This window comes from Geospiza fortis, unplaced genomic scaffold (assembly GCF_000277835.1).
Source record: "Geospiza fortis unplaced genomic scaffold, GeoFor_1.0 scaffold54, whole genome shotgun sequence".
NCBI lineage: Eukaryota > Metazoa > Chordata > Aves > Passeriformes > Thraupidae > Geospiza > Geospiza fortis.
In genome coordinates, this window is record NW_005054301.1 from 5,295,224 (window position 1) to 5,314,839 (window position 19,616).

Below are 19,616 nucleotides of genomic sequence, written 5' to 3' on the forward strand. Positions count from 1 at the left end.
GGGGCCTGAGGGCTCGGACGGCCCCGGGACGGGCACCGGCCGATCCCGCCCTCCCCGAGCCCCAGTGCAGCGTCCTGGGTTGGTGTGCGCTCCTGTGTTCCGTGGGATAGAGTTAATTTTCTCCTAAGGGGTTGTTCTTTATATTTGTGCTGGACGCAGGGTTGATAATAGAGAGATGTTTTTGTTATTGCTGGGCAGGGCTTGCACAGAGCCAAGGCCTTTTCTGCTTTCTGTACTGCTAAGCTGGTGGGGAAGCTGGGAGGAGACTCAGCGGGGACAGATGACACCAACTGACCAAAGGGATATTCCAGACCATGTGGCATCATGCTCAGTATAGAAAGTGGGGGAAGCAGGAGGAGGGGAGGAATGTTTGGAGTGATGGTGTTTGTCCTCCCAAGTCACTGTTACAGGTGATGGGGCCCTGCTGTCCAGGAGATGGCTGAACACCTGCCTGCCATGGGAAGCAGTGAATCTATTCCTTGTTTTGCTTTGCTTACATGTGTGGCTTTTGTTTTACCCACTTAAACTGTCTTTATTTCAACCCCCAAGCTTTCTAGCTTTTTACCCTTCCAGTTCTCTCCCTGACTGCACTACTGGGGGAGTGAGCAAGTTGCTGCTTGGGGCTTGATTGCTCGCTGGGGTCCATGCCAACCCTAACCACAACAGCTTCTATGAAAATGTACCTCAGTGTTTAGCCGTAGTCAAGAATCAGTAATGACTTTTCAGGAATGATTGGGAAAAGAACAGAAAACCCCCCAATCTTATACCCCTGCATGTGCAAACTGGCCAGCATTTCAAATGCTGCTCTGATTCTTCATCTCAAACCCCCACATATTCCATAGGTGAAGGTGGCACTGACTGCAATTACAAGGCAATTCTGGAAGAGTCACCAGAGGAGGAAGAGGCATCAGAGGACACAAAGCTGCTGGGGTAATGAGCTAAAGCCTTCTGAAGGTGAGTACTGAGCAGATACCAGCAATGCCATCATCCCAACCGTCATCTTGACCTCTGATTAGGCACTGCAGCCACCTAAACTCTATCAAAGGTTTCAGAATATTTCAACAATTTTTTTGCTACATGGGAATTCCATTGGGAAAGAGAGACTTATCAGATTGCAACTAGCTTCTTTCCTTTCCACCAAGAGCTGATCTTCCCAAAATGGCCAACATTTCCCAGTTTGTCAAGATTTTTGTTGTAAAGTCATGTTGGCAGTTGGTCACATGGCAAAATGTATTTCCTGTACAAATTAACATTTTCTAGATTCTATTTTAAAATAAATATTAATATATGCAAGGTTTTAATTCCTCTTAAGAACTGTAAAATGTATTTTTTTATTGTTGGGTTAAAAAAGTATGGTGTCTAAGCCAATCTGTTATGTCTCCCATCTTTCTAACATATTTTTTCCCAGGGAGACATTAAAGAAAATTTCAATCACCCATAACTTTTTAAGCAACACGAGCTGTAGTTTCTCATGAATTTATTTTTTTTCTCTTGCAAAGGTCTCTGTGTCAGATCTGCTAAGGTGGCAGGGGATGACTGACGGCCATTACCTCAGTGTTTGTCCAGGTGCTTTACCTCAAAAGGAGATAATAACAATATATGAATGTTTTTATTTCCCAATCCCACTTTTTGCTTTTATCTTTGTAAGTAAGTTCATCACTGTCAGTATACTGAGCAAGACAGATTTGGTAACCAGGTTCAAAGGACCAATCCTTCCTTAATGGAAAAAGACCAAACTGTATAGGAACCTGCTTTGTAATGGAACAGCTTCATTTTTACATTCAATAACTTAGACTATCACAGATCCCCAGTGTTGGGCCTCCCCAAGCCCAGAGCCACTCTGAGCTTTCTTTCAGTGGTTCTCATACAATCTTGCATTGTCTGACCTGCTTCCTTGCTTCATTTTTGTGTCTCTTCCCTTTCTTCCTCCTCTATTTCCCCTTCCACAGGCTTCTGTGCTGTCCCCTGGTCTTTTAAGTGAACTAATTGCAAAGAAGTGAATGAGTATTATTCTAGTAAAGAGAACCTTCTCTGTCAGATATCTTCAAGCTGCTGAGAGAATCTTGAGGAAACAGCCTGAGGCAGGGACAGTAAGGACAGCAAAGATCACAACTCTTCTGACTCTTGTCTGCAAGGTGAATTTCACCTATTACACCTATTACAATTTCACACGTGCTACAGTGCTAAAATGCATCAAGAAGCTAGATAAGGGGTATATATATATATCCATATCTATTTTCCCCTTTATATCAACTCTGCCGTGTTAAGGACACCAGATGAAGTCTTTTCTGGCCACTGGGTTTCAACAGTTTTATCTGCTTAACCACAGTTCTGTAAGTTGTGCCTGAAGTGCTGGGAATCCTATGTAACCTCTGACTGAAGGTTAACCAGGCTAAAGCACATCTAGCATCTGAGCATGGATGCTTTTAGGATGGTACTGCTATTTGTGAAGGAATAAAGACTGGACCCAACAAATTAATTTGCTTCTCTTTGAAAACATTAGGAGGCTAAGAGCAAAACTGACCCATTGCTTCTAGCTTTAAAACTAGATACAGCATATATTTAAACTCCTTAGTATGTGCTGAGGGATGGGAATATTTGGGCATGACTAACAGGGCTTTCAGCTGATGAGTCACGTGTCAGAACTGACTGAAAATCTAGGGGGACTTTTGGGTCCAATGACAAGCAGTTTAGCCTGCAGCAACTGACAACCTCTTAGGAGTTTGCTGCTGAATGCTCAGCTCTCAGAACTTGGACATGATTGCTACAGGCACTAAGGAAGAGGCACTTTCAAGAGAATGAAAAGTTCTGTAGTGTGAAGGTGGATTTCCAGGGAAAAGTAGGTCTCCTAAGAAGAGAAATCAGAGAGAATGAAAAAAACAAGAGTCCCTGAGAATGGAAGAAAAATTCTGACAGCACAGATATGCTGTCTTTGCAAATCTTACTTTGGCTGCAGGGGGGATAGTGTTGAGCTGATGCTTCTCATCATAGGTTTAGGATGAATGAAAATGCCATTCAGCCCTGAGATTCCTCATGTCTGGCTGACCATTGCTACTGGTCCCAAGCACCACAGTGGTTTTGGCAGGAAGACAACTGCCTACTCCATTGTACAGCCGAGGGTTTAGATGCCTATTTTTCACTTGCCTGTAGCAGTAAGACATAAGAATCCTGTATATCCTTTACAAACAGTGGCTGTCTGTGATATTCTAAAGTTGGTCCATTATCATTGATGCTATCTACACTATTTATTGGGTGTCATGGCATTTCTGTTGGTGTCATTCTAGGCTCAACATTTGTTATGTCTGAATTTTGCCTTTTAGCCTTAACAATCAGAGTAGTCTGAGTTGGAAGGGACCCAGAAGCGTCATGATGTCACCAGCAAAGTTGGCTGGTGGCTGTGCTGCAGCAGAGAGGTTTCCCTAGAGCAGTGCCCTACCAGAAGAGCATTCTGGCCATGCTTTCAGAGGCACACTTGCATCATGGCTTTCCAGAAGGCTGCCACAGGAATCTATGTTTCCATCCTTATCAATATTCCCAAAGAAGTTCTCAGAGTTGTAGGTTGTGCTCTTTCAAAGAGTTCTATTGGAGCAGAGATAAAACATGGGCATGACCATGAAACAGCCACTGATACCTGCCTCCAGCTCTCCTCTTATTCTTCCATCACCCTGCTTTTATTCAGCCCATCACTGAGAGATATGAGTTCTCAACTTCTTGTGCAGTCAGACTTTTGTCAGAATAAAGGCCTTTTGTTCAGGTTAATTCCATTCTTCTCAGTTATATCTCCTTCTCCCCCTACCTTGAAACAAGACTCAGTAGTAAGCCTGGCTTTTTTTCCTTATAATTGCATATGCTTATTTGGTCCTCATCCCAGCAGCCACTGCTTGGCTAGGCTGTCTAATCAAGACAGTTCTGTCCTCCAGATCTTTGATCGCTTTAGTTACTCTTCTCTGAATTCTGCTTCCGTTTGAATGAGGATACCTGAATACCTGAATGGCTATTAAAAACTGCAAAGCATGGTAGTGCAAGTGTCACTAGCTGTGAAGCACAGCAGCATTGTTTGATGTGAGCTAACAGCCCAAGCCTTTGCTTAAGTTCATCTAAAGCCTTATCCACAGCTAATTCTCACCCAATTAGCTGAAAATCTGCGCAGCAGTTAAGAAACAAGTGAAGCTGGTAGTGCAAAAGTGTTATTTAGCTCAGCAAGCCTCAATTGCTTGCATTGGCTTCCAGAAAGGAGGACAGCACCATCTCCTGCTATCCATGGAAACTGCAGACCTTGAAAAGCTGAGCAATGTCTGTTTCAGATGGAAAATACCTTGTTCTTGTAATGCCGTATCCTACTTTTATGAAGCACATTAATTTTGATGCTAAAGCAAAACTGTCAGAGAAGTATTTTATGAAAGTCAGCTACTGAGATGGGCTTGTGATGAGGATGGACACTCATTTGGATCATACCTGAAATGAATCAATTCGTTTTACACAGCAAGCATCTATTCACGTTCCTTTTTTTCCCCTCAGTGATCTAAGATCACGAGGAAATACCTTCTCCAGAAGATCAAAGGCTTTGCTTAGTCAGTCTGTGTGTACTGAGATGTGTGAACATTGTGATTCTCCTTGTGCATTTACTTTTCTGAAGGAATTTGGCTGAATTTCTCACTTGAAAGAAAACTTACCTCTTTGAACCTCCATCCCTCCAAGTGTCCACAGCATGTGTACTGTGTACAGGGAGCTAAGAACACAATTCAGCAGCTTGCCTGAATCACTTCCATGGGAATTTGATGCTGTTGGGGATCTTGGTGGTACAGCCTTTAACATTACTGTAGATGACATCTAGTTCAGGATGCATTTGACACATCAAATCCTGCAACTTGAAAGCTTCATTCATCAACTCATTGTGCTACATAGGGCAAGGAAAGTGCAGTCAGTCAGTGTGGACACTCAGAGAACAACAAAGCCTATCTTGTGTTCATAAATACATTAGTCATTCTCTCCTATGGATGGTGCCTTCTGCTATCTCTGCTCTTCACTTTCAGGAAACCCCTGGAGATCCAACCGTAAATAAGTGTTCATCTTTCTCTGTTTCCATGTTTGAGACAGAAAAAGATCTACTAATTTGTGTAGAAATTAGCTTAGTGCAAGGTAGATGTTCATTAGTAAATATCTTTACCAAAGACCTCTTATTTTTGGCCATTCAAGTGATTCGTGTTCATCCCTGAGACAGTCCTAGACGGGTCTCCTCTCCATTCTATTAAGACACAGACTGCAAGTTGAACAGTTAATGGCCACAATGTGCTATGGAGTTCTGAAAAATAAAAATCAGAATCACGCAAGACCTTAAAGGATTAGTATCTCCAGCAATGGAGCTCTATAGCCCACAAGAAAGATGACCATCTCTGGGAAGGGGCCAGGTGTCTCCAGATGAACAGAACTTTTGGGAAAGCTCTTTGCTTCATTGTGTAATCCTAAGAAGTTCCAGTCAGCAGAAGAAGGCCTGACATTTGTTTTTTCCCATAATTTCAAACAGGGTAGTGACAATTCAGCATTTCAGAGTTCATATTGTAAATTTTATGTTTTAACATATACTGAATGGGCAGTAGCACAGTGTCCTGATTCAGGGGTTTGGAATGTTAGAAAGTAACCTGTAAATGCAAATATTACTGATGTCACAATAAATTATTCCTCTAAATTTTACTTTGCATTGATTGAGCTCTTAAAGACATGACTATGATTTTGTTCATACCCATGATGACAGGGGAATTGTTCACATATTATGTTAGTTATATACTTTAGTTGTTGAAAGTTTCAAGGCAGCTCAGGAAATGTATGAAAGCTTTTGTTTCTGTCATTGTGAAAGGTTCATTTTCCCTTAAAGTTTATTTATAGTTTGCCAATGCATTCTTACAGCTTCTTTTTGGAAACTTAAGACCCACTGTTCTGCAGATCCATCTACAAGCTAATCATCTACTGTGCAATAAGCTCATGACTGTTACTACTCAAACCCAGTCTTGAACCAGTCTGGGTGCAGCTGGGTTTATTAGCTTTCATTCCGCGCCAAGGGTTTGATGGTTGTGGAGTGGCGCTCTGATGAAGCCATTCGGACATCCTTGCACTATGGACAGCAGCAGAGTGACCTTCTCTTGAGAATCCAGTGCAGGAAAGCTCGAGCTGCCTTTAAGGCTGCTGGCTCTCCCTGGAGTTGTCAGCCTGGCTTAAGCCCATGCCAAAGCTGCTGAGCTGCCAGTGCAGCCTCAGGAGCAGCATAGCCAAAGCACCATGTCTGGCCTAACAAACAGCAGCACCTGGAGGGAGCCAGCTTGGGCATTTCTGCATGTTTGACGCAGTCAGTCCAGTCCAGAAAAACAACACACAGGCAGCTGAAAGGCACCAGCAGTTTCCAGTGTACTGTGGTGCTGAAGATGAGAATGTGCTGGCTACTTTGATTAATGATTCCTGAAAATGTTTGTCACTATCTGCAAGTTGGAACCCTATAAAGAGTAGATTATAAAAAGAATGTAGGGAACAGTCATGCTTAGAAATCTTGTCAGAAGGATTTAACTGTTGTTAAAAATGTGCCTTTCTATTGCTGCACCATTGCTAGTACTGTCAAATCCATGCAAAGGTTTCTAGATGTCCTTATTCCAAATTCCTCGTATAGACACACTAATTATTCATTCTTTAGAAGTCAAGATAAGCATGCATCACTGAGTAATGGGGCAGAAAATGCTTTTATTTATGTCTTCCCTTAAGTATCCTGTAAAGGATTAACACCTTTACTAATTTCTCAAAGATTTAAGACAATGCAAGGTCTTTGGCAGTATATATTTACAATTACTCAGAATTGAAATGCAAGACTCCCTCCCTACAGTATCCCCCCTACATCACAGGTGGAATGAAATCTGTCAGATAGATTAGATGTTTACCTACAAGCATTTGATTGGAATACTGAAATGTCATTGTAAATGTATGCCATTGACTATTTCTCTTGTGAAATGCCAGGTAATTTAGATTTTTGCAAGGATGAGGTGAAGAGAATAACTGTTAACCCTAAAAAGCAGATTGATAATGAGAAGATTAATTCCTTGCCTCAAAGTTTCTGAAGTGTTTCCTTTTAAATAAATGCATTTCAATAATCTCTTTTAATTCCTCAGAATTTAGCTAAAATTTATTATTCTTTCAAATTTTATTAATTGTTTAGGTTATTAGCAATAAAACTAGCAGGAGCATGTCTATTGTAATGCAGTCCTTTACACCCATACAGCCTGTTTTAGTTTTCCTTTGCAGAAGGAGACCTGATTTCTTGAAGACTTGGAAAATAATTCTCTTTGATCTTAATTTATGCAGGAAAAAATCTTTACCCTAGAGGAATGCTTGTTCTTCAGATTATCTCTGCTGAAAGCACTTGATACTCTCAGGAAAGGCTATGGATGAATATTACTTATTCTGCTTATTTTTAGTTTCTTTCATTAACATAGTAAAGAAGAAACACATGCAAATGTAACTTAGGTACAACCCATTACATGAGTGTCCAAAACTGCCCATCAACTTTATTTTTAGCTTGTTTCAAGTGTGAACATATTTACATTCCAAGTGCCAAATGTAATTTTTGTGAAAACTCTCTTTCCTTTAATCATGGTGGTCCCAAACATGGATGGACGGCCCTGAGGCCCCTGACACCTTCTGTAACTACAGCCATGAAGAACCAGTGGATGGATGGGAAGGCCAGGGCTGGACTAATATATACCCAGGTGTCCAACCCGTGCTGGTCTGCAATATAACCTCTGCTCTCACTCAGGAACTTAGGAGCATTTCTCAGTCTCCTATTTTTGAAACAATAGAGACAGCACATGAAGTTACAACAATATGTGTCATGCTCCCACCTTGCTACAGAGTATACTAAGATTTGGTCTCTTTGGTTTCTTTTTCCTTCCTACCAGCCTTTTAATGTTTAATTTGCATTTTTTTTTAAATAGGACTGCTTTTCTTTCAATGCCTTGAAGCATCCATCTTTATTCCCCAGACACAGTGATGGAGTATCAAAGTACTTCACAATATCTAGCATCTTAGGCTGCCCTGGAGAAAGACAGCTCAGGGGATGAACAGAAGTCATCCTCCAGTGGTAATTCACTCCTTGTTCTAGTTCTGCTGTTAGAAAATGGAAGTGAGTGAAATGTGGTAAAACTACAAGCACCTCTTCAGAGCTAGACCAAAGCCATATTCTGCATGGCTTCTGAAAGAGTTGTCGAATACTAGCCTTTTTTTATTAATGACTGTGCATAAATGAAAGATACAGCAAGTGGCAAAACAGTCTCGGAAAGGGGCAGTTCTGTGATCCACCCACTTCCTAAAAATGCATAGTGTATGGTCCTGGAGTCTTGAATTTGGAGGGAGATCCTTTCTGAAGGTTGTGACTAGTGCAGTGGCATCTTCTGTGGTTAGGGGATTACTGGCCATCTGTAAAAGAAGAGACATAGATCCAGACATGGTGAGAATGAGGATGTCATGTGTAGCAGAAGGCATGCTGTAACCTCAAGGATGACCCTTTCTTCCCATTCTCCAGCAGGCATGTGGAAAGACTGTGGTCCCTTTGAATGGGTTTCTCTGTTATCTCATCATATTTGTCTCTGTCCCACAAAAGTCTGCAAGCTTCCAAGTCAAGGGGAGTTACCTTCTTAGTTTCTCTCTGTCTCCTAGTGTGAAATTCCATATATCAGGTCCATATATCCATCTGTCATGCAGAAGGATGTGATGTGCATCATATTCAGTCATGTGATGGGGAGAGGCTGAGGCAATGGGCTGCCTTTGAACGTGTACTTGCCAGTAGGGCCCCTCTGGATGGGATTGTGCCTCTGGGACATTTCCCATTCACTTGGCTCCTCTTGGCAGCACAGCAGATCAGAGCTCAGGCTGGTTGCCTGCCTGCTACAAGGTCTGGCTATCTGGCATTACAGGGTTGGCACTGCCGTGTGCCTCTCTGAGTGCATGAATATCATCTCTCCCCCACCTTGGACCTCATGTGCAGTCCCCATTCCCACAATTAGAAAGAAAGGTTTCTTTGTTAACGTTGGCCAGCAGAAGACACATCCTTGTTTAGTCCTTTGTGCTATCAGCTCCTAGGACAGTCTGAATGGCTACAGAGAGAGAGAGGAATGCCTCTGGGTGAGCTAGTGACTTTATCTCAAGCCAGGTTGAGAGCAAGGCACACAGACACGTTTATTTACATAATCTGAAACAGCAGGCCCAAAGACTGGGGTGGTTGTAGTGATTTACAAAGACAGGGTGTCCAGAGAGAGGCCTACATTAACAGCTTTAAAGATGTCTCTCAGTCACCATAGTGTCATTTGCAGGCTCTCAGGATGGTGATGCTAGATCTAGCTGAGAATGCAGCTTGTAGGCATTCTGTAAGCAAGCTGGCTTTTCTGAGCTGAATTCCTAGAGTCTGATCTTGGATTGAGGAGGTGTGTTAGCTCTCAATTCTCACCTCTGGAGGAATCTTAGCTGGTTATTCAGTTTTGCCTTTTCAGGGATTATTGACCCCTGTCTTACTAGAAGACAGTTTTGGCTTTCTTTTGCCAGGGCTTGGTAATAATACTCCTCTATTTTAGGTAGTGCTGTGGCATTGCCCTGCTGTGGCAAAGACAGTTTATCCTGTGCTTGAATAAATTCTTAGCAAATCATTTACATTGTGAAGGAGAAAGGTAGAGAGAGGGAGGATTTCTTATATTAATAGACACTGCCTGGTGTTTGTGAAAAATGTCCAGATTCTCCTTGCCACATCTAAAATATCAAGACTCACTCTACTTATGTGGGATTAGCAGAGGAGAGGAATTCAGCTTCACATGATAGCTGTGCCCAGCTGTACGAGTGCCAATGCCAATTCACATGCATCACACACCTCAAGGTGTAAGTTCTACTTAGAGCAGGGTATGTGTGAATTCATTTGTGTCTGCTGTGACACTGGGAGGGATAGGACTTGCTGCCAACACTTGCTTTGCATTCTCAAGGAGAATTTCTCATCCAAATTTTCCATGTATGGAAGGTTGGATGGAGGCAGATGGTGAATTTAGCTGACTTAAAAATATTCCTTTTAAAAGCAAAACAGAAAGAAACAGATTCTGCAGTAATCTTTGCTGCTCCTGCTTCAAGTGAGCTGAAGGAAAGAAGAGATGTAAAACCTTGAATTTTGGAGAGGCATTTTTCTGGACTAGGAAGGTCAAAATTTTATTTTGTTCCTTTGTTTCTTTCTCAATTGTTCCTTTCTCAAACTGATCTCTGTGTTGCCTACAGGCTTTTTCAAGGCAGGAGCACGTTGCCTTGCCCTCACTTCAGTTGTAATTGTGCCATATTTTAAAGATAGGGACTTTTATTAGAAAGAGATAACATATCAGTGGAAATACTGAACCAGGAGAAGGAAGGCGTTCATGAAACAGAAGGCATTGCATTATTGAGATGTTCAAGGAACACTGGATGCTCACACCACATGCTTGTGGCCATCATGGTAGCAAGTGTGTGGAACTGCTGAGGGAAGAAGGGCATTCAGATATTCATGCAAGTCTTTCACAGTGTAGTAACAGCACCTAAGATTACTGAAATACTAATTGTTTTGTTTGCTTTTCCTCTGAAGGACTACTAACACACTTGGGTTCTTACTTTGTCTGAACAGACAGATTAGGCAGCTTTATTCCTTTCTAGTCTGTGTGTCTTGCTGCTTACTGTGCAATGGCTAAAACCATTATGTTTGGGCTACTTATGAAAAACTGAAGTAGCTCCTGAACTTTGCAATCAAAACAAACAATGGCTCAAATCCTCTGGGATTTTAGTAATTTTCTGCTTTATATGCCCCGAGGGACTTCTCTTTCAAGTTCCTTCCTCTGTGACAGACTGCTCTGTTACTTGTGGTTTCTCATGCTGCATGTGTGTTCCCACACACGACTCATAGTTGCTAGAGTCACCTGTGGGGATGAGGGTGAGCCTGTGAGCCAGCCAGAAAGCTCTGGATCTGGATGCCCTGTTTTTTGTACTACCCACCAGGTCTTTATGAACACAACTTTATGAAGTTGTGTTCTCTTACACAATTGAAGGTTCTGAAGGTTTGTTTTTCAGCTGTTCTGAAAAAATGTTGATGCAGTTCATCCAGCACTGTGTCCTCTTAGCCTCTCTTATTTCTGAACTAAGCACTTAGCAGAATTATGCCAGGAAATCATGTGGGCATTGCCAAGTGAAATCATGCCAAATGAGGGCTGCAAATGACCTTGGATTTCAGGTAACTCACTATTCATGCCTCAGCAAAGCATGGTGCAGTCTCCTCTCCAAAGTTGTTTCTTGGGGAAGAAAAGTATGTTAACAATGCACTGATCTCTCCTTTGGTGCTGTGCTGGGGTCTGCAGAAAGATGTGCTTTTAGGTAAAACCTGCAGTCCATCACAGTCCGTATCTGGCTGTAAGAAGTTGTGGTGGGTTGACCTTGGCTGTACATCAGGTGTTCACCAAGCCGGTCACTCCCCTCCTTTGCAGAACAGGGGAGAAAATAAGATAGAAAAAGCCATTTTGAATCAAGACAAAGGCAGTTTAATTAGGCAAAAGAAAAGGTCACACACTAAAGCAAAGGAAAATAAAAGATTTATTCTCTATTTCCCATCACTTCCCAGAAAGTCAGGCTTTAGTACACATGGTGTTATATAGTGGTGCATACACAAAATGGTCCAGAAGACAAACATTATAATAACAAATGTGCTTCAGATTCCCATCCTCCCTTCCCTTTACCCTCTGCCTTTCTCTTAGCTTTTATTGCTGAGGAGATGTCATATGGTATGGAATATCCCTTTGGTGAGGTTGGATCAGCTGTCCTAGCTATGTTCCCTCCTAAGGTCTTGCCCACCACCAGCCAAGTGGTGAAGAGGGGGGATGTTGGAGAGACACTGATCGATGCTTTGGGAGCCAAAACTTTTCTGTGTTTATCAACAGCTTTCTAGCTACCATTACAAAGCCCCCAGAACTATGAGGGATGCTATGGGGATAATTAGGCAAACCTCAGCCAAACCCAATAGGGGAGTTCATCGCTTTACTACTTTGCTCCATGGAGTGGAATTATCCAAAGATGTGGGAGATGCTCCAGAAATTAACTAAGTTCCTCTTGAGGGACTGGTTTTCAGAGATGCTGGAAATTAAGCAGGTCAAATATTTAATCATTTAAGTCTAGGTTTCCACTGTTAATCTGGGTTCCCATCAGAGACAGAGCTGAGAGATTGATTTTGCCCATAGCCCGAGCAATATTTTCAGGGTGAGAGACTGGGATGAAACACATATTACTTCACTTCTACTGCCATCAGTGTTTGTGTGCATACAACCCCCCAAGAGCTGAAAAACATTGAGGTAGGACAAATTAACCAAAAGCAAACTGGCAATGGCTTTAGCTCCTGATGTGTCTAGGTGCTTATTAGAGATGTTCTGGAAGAAAAGAAGGGAGTATAAGAAGGATGGGTCCAAAGACTGTATTGGTTTTACTGTCTTCTTAGTGCCCAGATACCAAGGGAATAATATAAGATGAGCAACATAAGAAATGTTAGCCAGACAGTAATTAATGTGTAGGTTATAGGTGTATTTAACCCTGTATCCTTCCTAACACAAAGCCCTAGAGTAATCAGTTTCACATAGATCTTTGTCTTCAGTGAGCCAAGAGGCATTTTGCCAAGAATATTTTCTTTCAGTGTAACACAGATCCCATGGCCTAACAAAATGCATTTTGTATATCCCAGTTTCAAACTGAAGGAACATTTCCACCAGTTCATATCTGAACACTTAGCATTATTCCCTTAATCTGTTTAGAAAAGTTTCTCCATGTCATATTGGAGAATGAAATTTTCTGACCAAAACATGTTTTCTGTTGACCAAGCATAAACTGGAATGACTTAGTTATGGTAATTACTGTCACATTTGCTAATGAAGATAACAGTTCCAGACTCACCAGTCTGCTACTAGATGCACATTTCTGGTTTTCAGAAGCTTGTACATTATAAAAGTATTGCAGCAGAAAATATAATGACTTTCACAATGTGAATGTTTTTGCCTGGGAACAACAGTTGTTTGGTTAAAATTTGTTTTCTTTCAGAAGATTGAACTTGATGAGCAATAATTTTGACTACAAGGTATGTCAGATCAGGTACCAGTTCTTGGAGTGATAAATTCTCTCACAACATCTCTCCTATGCATATAGCTCCTTCTATCAAAACGCAGCTGTCTTCAAACTCTAATTGTGTGATGGTTGTGTTGGACTGGGAAGACAGAAAGGTAAACAAAGACATACAGGAGTCCCTCCAGCCCTATCTGTGGCCCTGTAGGGGTTAGAAGCACTGAGGTTTTGTGTTCCATGGAAGAGTATCAGTTGCTTTTGGCGGTAACTCCATTAAAGGGCATCAGTTGCCACACAAAACTTTTATGTGCAGAGGATGAGAAACATTAGGGATGCCCAGGATTCCTATGTTTTTTTACTCCCACACTGTGTACTCATTGATGACTTCCAGGCCTGAGAGAGGCCTAAAATTCCTATTGTTCTTGAGAACATTGGCCCCACCATTACTGGCTACTCACCACCATAGCACTAATAATGTCTTTGACACCTTTAGGTCCTAGACCATGGGGGTTCAGATTTATGTAAGACTTAGCCAAATTTTGAATCAAATGTGAGGCAGGCACCACTTCCATCAGCCTGTGTGCTTCCAAGTATATGGGCTTTGTGCCTATAATGTCAGCAAAGGCTTTCTCAGGATCTACAGAGAAAAAGTATATTGATGAGTGATGCATTCTATCTCTGTTAAATAAATTAAACTACTTAATAAAATTAAGTAACACTATGCAACAACAGCACAGTTTTATTCCTTATGCATTATTATCCCCTGGTTCTCCCCATGCCTTTATCCCAGACTTCCAGGACTAAATGTATCCTCCTTTCTTATCCACTTGTCATCCAGTGACTTGCTGCAGCTTCTCACCAGTCTGCAACGTGACTGAAATTTTTTTTTTGTAACTGAGAACTTTTGACATCAGGTAAAAACCTTTTTTTCCCTTAATTTAAGCATGCAGCTGATATTGCCAGCAGAGGTAGGGCAGCTCAGAACATTCTGGCTTACAACCAGCAGAAAGAATGCCAGCATTTTCATCTTGGTGTTGTTGACACAGCTGCAGTGAGACATATCAGTGCAGCTGGAGGCTGTATTTCCACAAAAACCTGTCATTTGGAATTCCTTCATCAAACCCTATACTTGGAGATCATATTTCTCCATGCTGTTATACACATTCAGCAGTCTAACCTCAAGACAAATTCCCCTCTCAACAAAGTCATTTTCCAGTTCAGTCTGTAGCCTTCAACAAGATAGTCTTTGTTTTTGTGTTCTTGAGTTTTTTGAGTTTCCTTCAATTTATAACAAGTTAGAAAGTTCTCTTCCTAAATCATGGATAAATCCTACTGTTACAAAAATGATTGCAAGACTTGTTTTATCAGATGATTGACTTCACTAGGCAGAAAATAAGAGGAGAGCCACCAGAGAAGACTAGAAGGGTTGTGGCAAACCCATGGTGTGCAGACCACAAGTGCTACAGTGTTTCATCAGGAGTGCGCAAAACCATTCCTGGTTTCAGCTAGCTCCTCCTCCTGCTCTATTAACAACTAGAGGAGACAATAGGGAACAAAGAAATAGCCCTGATGTGTAGAAAGCAGTTGAAGAAAGATGTTTGATGTCAAAGTGAGAGCTCTTAAACAGGAATTCCCATTTGCCCCCTCTCCCCCTGCCTTTATCAATAGCCAGATTACATGTGGCTGTTAGAATTCTGGCAGGATCACGTCCTTGGCCTCCTTTTTGGATACATACCAGTTGGTAGGTACAGCTCTGACAGTATGGAAAGGCTAGTGAGTGCAGATGGTCAGAAACCATTCAGTTTCAACCCCTAGGTCAGTGTCAGGAGCTTGCATTGCCTTCTCTGCTGAGGCACCAGCCAGCAAGACAGACTCCTGAGGCTCACTCATTTTAGACATTTCATTCTGGTCTGCCATGAAGCAGATTCAGTTTGTCAATGCAAGCCTAGCAGAGATGTGACTCCCTGGATGTGATAGATCTTCCATTTGTCTTACTGAAGCCCCGCTTCAACATGCTGTGGATGTACCCCTGCACCCCTGCTTCGTGCCCAGCCCTCCCTGTGCACTACATGCATGTGGTGATGGCCCCAGTGTGGGGAAGGGCTAACTCTGGGGCTAAGCTTTCCTCAAGTTCTTCAGGCCATGTGCAGGGGACTCACAGTTCTCCCACATTAAGTTCTTGTTCCCTCATAAGCTACCTTTCTCCCCTTTCTCAATTTCTGAGCCTACCAGGCAAAGGAATTTTTTATCTTCATCCCATTTCCCCGCAAACATGCAAGCCAAAACCATACCAGCTGCTCCTACTCTCTTGAACTGACTGACAATTCCCCAGGCACAGGGGCTGACTCTGTGATCAGACTCAGGGAATGCTTTGCAGTATACTCGTCCTGCATGGCAGAAGAAAAAGCATATGAATGCCACCATATACTGGGACTGAGTGTAAGCAGACTCACTGGAAGTGACACAGCTTCTCTTGCCCACAATTCATAGTTTATAGTTATAGAGAAAGAGAACTTGGAAAATTCTCTTTTAAGGGGACTAAATGCATGAAAAATTATGAAGTGTTATTTTGCCAAAATAATTTCTGGCTAATAGTATAATACATAATTTTTTTTCTACCCTGAATCTTCCTTTTCAGTCCCTGTCACTGCTTTTACTGCCTTCTTCCCTTACTCTCTATTGCCCTTTAGAGCTCCAGGCTATTAACCTGTAATTTTGTACCCTTCCTGGGTGACATCTAGCACTGATGTGGAATGTGGAGCCGTTTAGCTATTCATTCAGATCTATATGGGGAAAAGACTGGCCAGCTGGCACCCATATCACCTCACTTCAACCAGCTCTGCAGCTGCATCTCCTTTATTAAGACCCTTTCCTTCTGCCAGATTTTATTTGTCAAATGATGGGTTTACTTGCATTACTCTAGTGTGAGAAAAACAAAAGGAAGGGTAAAAATAGGCTTAAATCCCATGTAAAAAAGTCATGAGACAAGTCATGTGCCCAGTACATTAGTCAGTCCCACAGTGTGTGGATTGAGCCTTCTGAGGTAGATTCAGAAATCATTTTGACACTTCATAAATTGCATTATGTGCTATTTAAATATAGAAAAAACAAGCCTAGAAGAGTTGTCCCCGTGCCTTACAGTAATTGCATTAAGAAACAATTGCATACATAACAACAAAGGAAAATAAGAAATTAACATGTAATGACTAAATGACATGCCAAAGGAGGTTTAGAACTTTGAGGGGAATTGTTATGCTAAGCTAGGAAGTCAGGCCAAAGAGCTGTGAGCAGCCCTGGCACCTGACTCTGCTGGGTCCAAACAGAGCCTGAGAGCAGCAAGTTCAGAAAACCCTGCTGCCCCCATGCCCTGCCTGTCCTTCTGGGCAATGAAGAGCTCGAACAAGATCTGGTCCCAAAAGATGCTGAGCTCTGACATCTCTTAGAGGCAGTAGGGGCAGCTCGGTGGAGTGTCCTGGAAACTGGTACTGCCAAGTCCTCTAATGATTAATTTTGCTTTTTCCAAGTGCTCCCAGATGGCAGCTCCCACCTCTGGCCGCTCTGGATTCCTGTTTGCCACCCTTCTTCTCATTGCTACCTGGCCTCAGGAGAGAAGCCTTCCCAACTGGTGATCAGCCTGGTGCAACCACAGTCCCTCTTAGCTGCTGATTTTTCTTTGGTCATTTCTGACAATTTCTGGAGTGAGTTTGCTAGTAAGTAAACCCTGCACCTGCATCCTTCTCAGACTCATTCTCTGTGTCGCCACTAGTGAGTCACAGGTTCATTTGCTTTTTCTCTTCTGTAAATAAAGGGTTCACAGCCACCTCCTTGAGCCTGTATGTTTCTCACACCTACACAGTAAAAGCACAGCTGCTTGGTGTGAAAACATCTCCAGGAGGAATGGTGCTGCCTGTAAGACCCGGGTTCTTGATTTATGCTGCTTATAAGCAGGAGAATCCTGTGTGTTGTTTGCAGGGGCTGTCCTGGTGTTGTGAGAAAGCCCTGCAGAGCCTGTAGTTACCCTGTGCTGCCACATCACCCTTATGTGACCTCACCTGCACCTTCTGACTCCTAAGGGTGACATTCAGCACCAGAAACCCCATTTTTATGGGATCCAGTCAGCTCACAATAACTGAGAAGAGCTATGGTTTTGGCTGTGGACCTTCCCCCTGTCCCCCCAGAGGTATCAAAAAGTCACACAAGGCCGTTGCTAAGTGTTCTTGTCTCCTTTAAGTTCATCTTCCAGTTTGTACAATTTCATGATAAAGTCAGACTGTGTCAGTTGTAGTGTTAAATGAGATGAGGTTAGGAATGTATTCACCTTTTTAGTCTGGAACAGATTCAGACTTCCCTACTGCCAAATTCCCAGTATGTTCAGTAATAAAGTGTGGCTTGTAAACGTCAGCAGTTAATGGGGCCTTGAATCAAGTACTCACTCATTCCACCAACTACTGTTGGTGCCAAAAGTGGTTCAGTGCTTATTATTTTACATCTTTCTTACTGAGAACTTTGTGACTTTTCCTCAGGTGCTAAAACCAAAACTGTAACAGAAGAGACTTTCTGATAAAGGTTGAGCAGAAATAATTCATACACTTAGAAATATTTTTATTTCCTGAAGAGTAGGATAATTTTTGTGGCTTTATTCCCTTGGGTTCTACATAGACGTCTCAAATCGTCCAGTCATTAGAGACTGTGGAAGGGTTACATTTGGATAAAAACCAAAATACCACAAAATCCAGTGGAAGGCTTGACCCTGAAGCAGGTGACCATTGTCAGCTTTGACTTTATTGCCAAAATTTGTAAATATTTTTTCTAGTGTAGGCCAAACAACTGTTGTTATTTGGCCACAGCTGCTTGCTTGTTTGTAGCACCAGCTAACATTCTTCTCTGATTTCAGTCTGAGTATTCTGATGTGGGTTGGAATCTTTTCTTAGATCTTTCCTTTCAAGGAACAGGCTGGTTTTAAATGACCCAGTCATGAGCTCCTAATGTTGCAGATCCTTCCTCTGGAGAGCACCCTCCATTCTCTGACTAGAAACCAATGATGGATTGGTTACCGCAACAGGAGATGGGAGACCACAGTCCAGTGCTTTGCCAGGGACATCTGTGGGATTTGAGACAAGTGCCTGCTTTGATGGTCTGTGGTGTTCTGTAAACGGGGATTTGAAAAAGAGTGGTAGGATTATTATTTATATACTTTACATCATCTCAGATCCTAGCTGTGGACACTCATTGTGCTAATTACTAATGGGAGAAATGGGTATTAATGTCTTCACAAACAACTCCAGCTGAGAGAACCAATCAAGTTCTGGAAGAATGGCTGTGGGGATTTTACAAGAAATGGGTGTTAATGTCTTAGAAATGAGCCTTAGTGTCTTCATGAATATCAAGCTGCATTTTTTAAAGAATCCAGTAATTTGAGCTTCTAAACTTTAGGGCAATGTGTAGTAGGTGGTTCGGGAAGTCTGTACCTTCCTAGTGCCTTAGCTAATGGGGAAAGGAAGAGGGCAGCCTGCAGCCAGGAGTTTAGGAGAGAAGCAGGCTGTGTCCTCCAAAAATTTGAGAGAGACCCTATGAGAGTATGGCCTAGTGGACTCTATCCCTTTACTCAAAAAAAGTTGCAAGATTCCTCTGTCTCTTTTGTGGACACTGGCTTTTCACAGTAGGATTTACTGCACATCAGCAAGTGTTTAATTTAATTATGACCCATGAGATGGCAGCTGGTCACCATGAAGGGGACAGTTTGGCAGCACTCATCAGTGCAAAAGGCAGGGATAGTATGAATCTTGCAGATACTCAGTTTGGAAGAACGCTACTGAGATTACAAGTTAGAAATGTGTATTTGGTGTAAAAAAGCTGTAGTGTGCTCAGCTCAATCTGTTTGCTTTCAGATGTTAAAAACATGTGATTGTGGAGTGAACCGAACATTGAAATTCTGGACTTCAACCAGGACTTCGCTTTTCATATACAACTGTCTGGTTTCAGCATGTGATGGATCTCAACTTGCAAACGCCAGAGTACTCATAGCCAGGTGAGGACTGATTTTGCCAACCTCCGATGACCTCTCAGCAGCACGGAGTGAGGGCACACTCCTGTTCTGCTGTCTCCCCCACCCCATCGCCACTGCCGCTTAGAGGTTGTGCTTTGCAAAACCTTAGCAATTATCAGTGCTGTTCGAAAAGCCTGTGCAACATCTGGAGCAAAGGGCTTTCCAGGGGACAAAAAATCATGGAAATTTTTCTGTTTGTATTTCTGGAGAACAGGGGGTGAAAATTTTTGTTTGAAACCACAAGTTTCAGGGTGGCGGAGCCATAAAGCAACCTTCACTCAAGCCCAGGGTCACAGCTTCTGACCCCTCAGTCACAGCACGGCGGCCGGGCCCCTCCGCAGGCTGCGCTCCTGCCCTACAACGGGGCAGGCAGGCAGGGCCCCACCCCGGCCGGGGCCGTCCCACCACCGGCCGCGGCCTCCCGGGAGCGGGCGGCCCTGGAGCG

The 19,616-nt window shown here is 42.6% G+C and overlaps 1 protein-coding gene across 1 annotated transcript; it reads right to left on the minus strand.

Moving 5' to 3' along the window:
* Window positions 1-1,899: 1,899 nt before the first annotated feature.
* On the minus strand, window positions 1,900-16,561 carry LRRC74A (leucine rich repeat containing 74A). The gene is given in 12 exon segments (XM_031064552.1): window positions 1,900-1,982; window positions 2,946-2,950; window positions 3,477-3,509; window positions 3,511-3,548; window positions 3,550-3,579; window positions 4,755-4,786; window positions 4,789-4,894; window positions 8,350-8,451; window positions 12,306-12,443; window positions 13,160-13,267; window positions 13,584-13,762; window positions 16,426-16,561. Coding segments are annotated over 12 exon segments (990 nt in total).
* Between the last annotated feature and the right edge of the window lie 3,055 nt (window positions 16,562-19,616).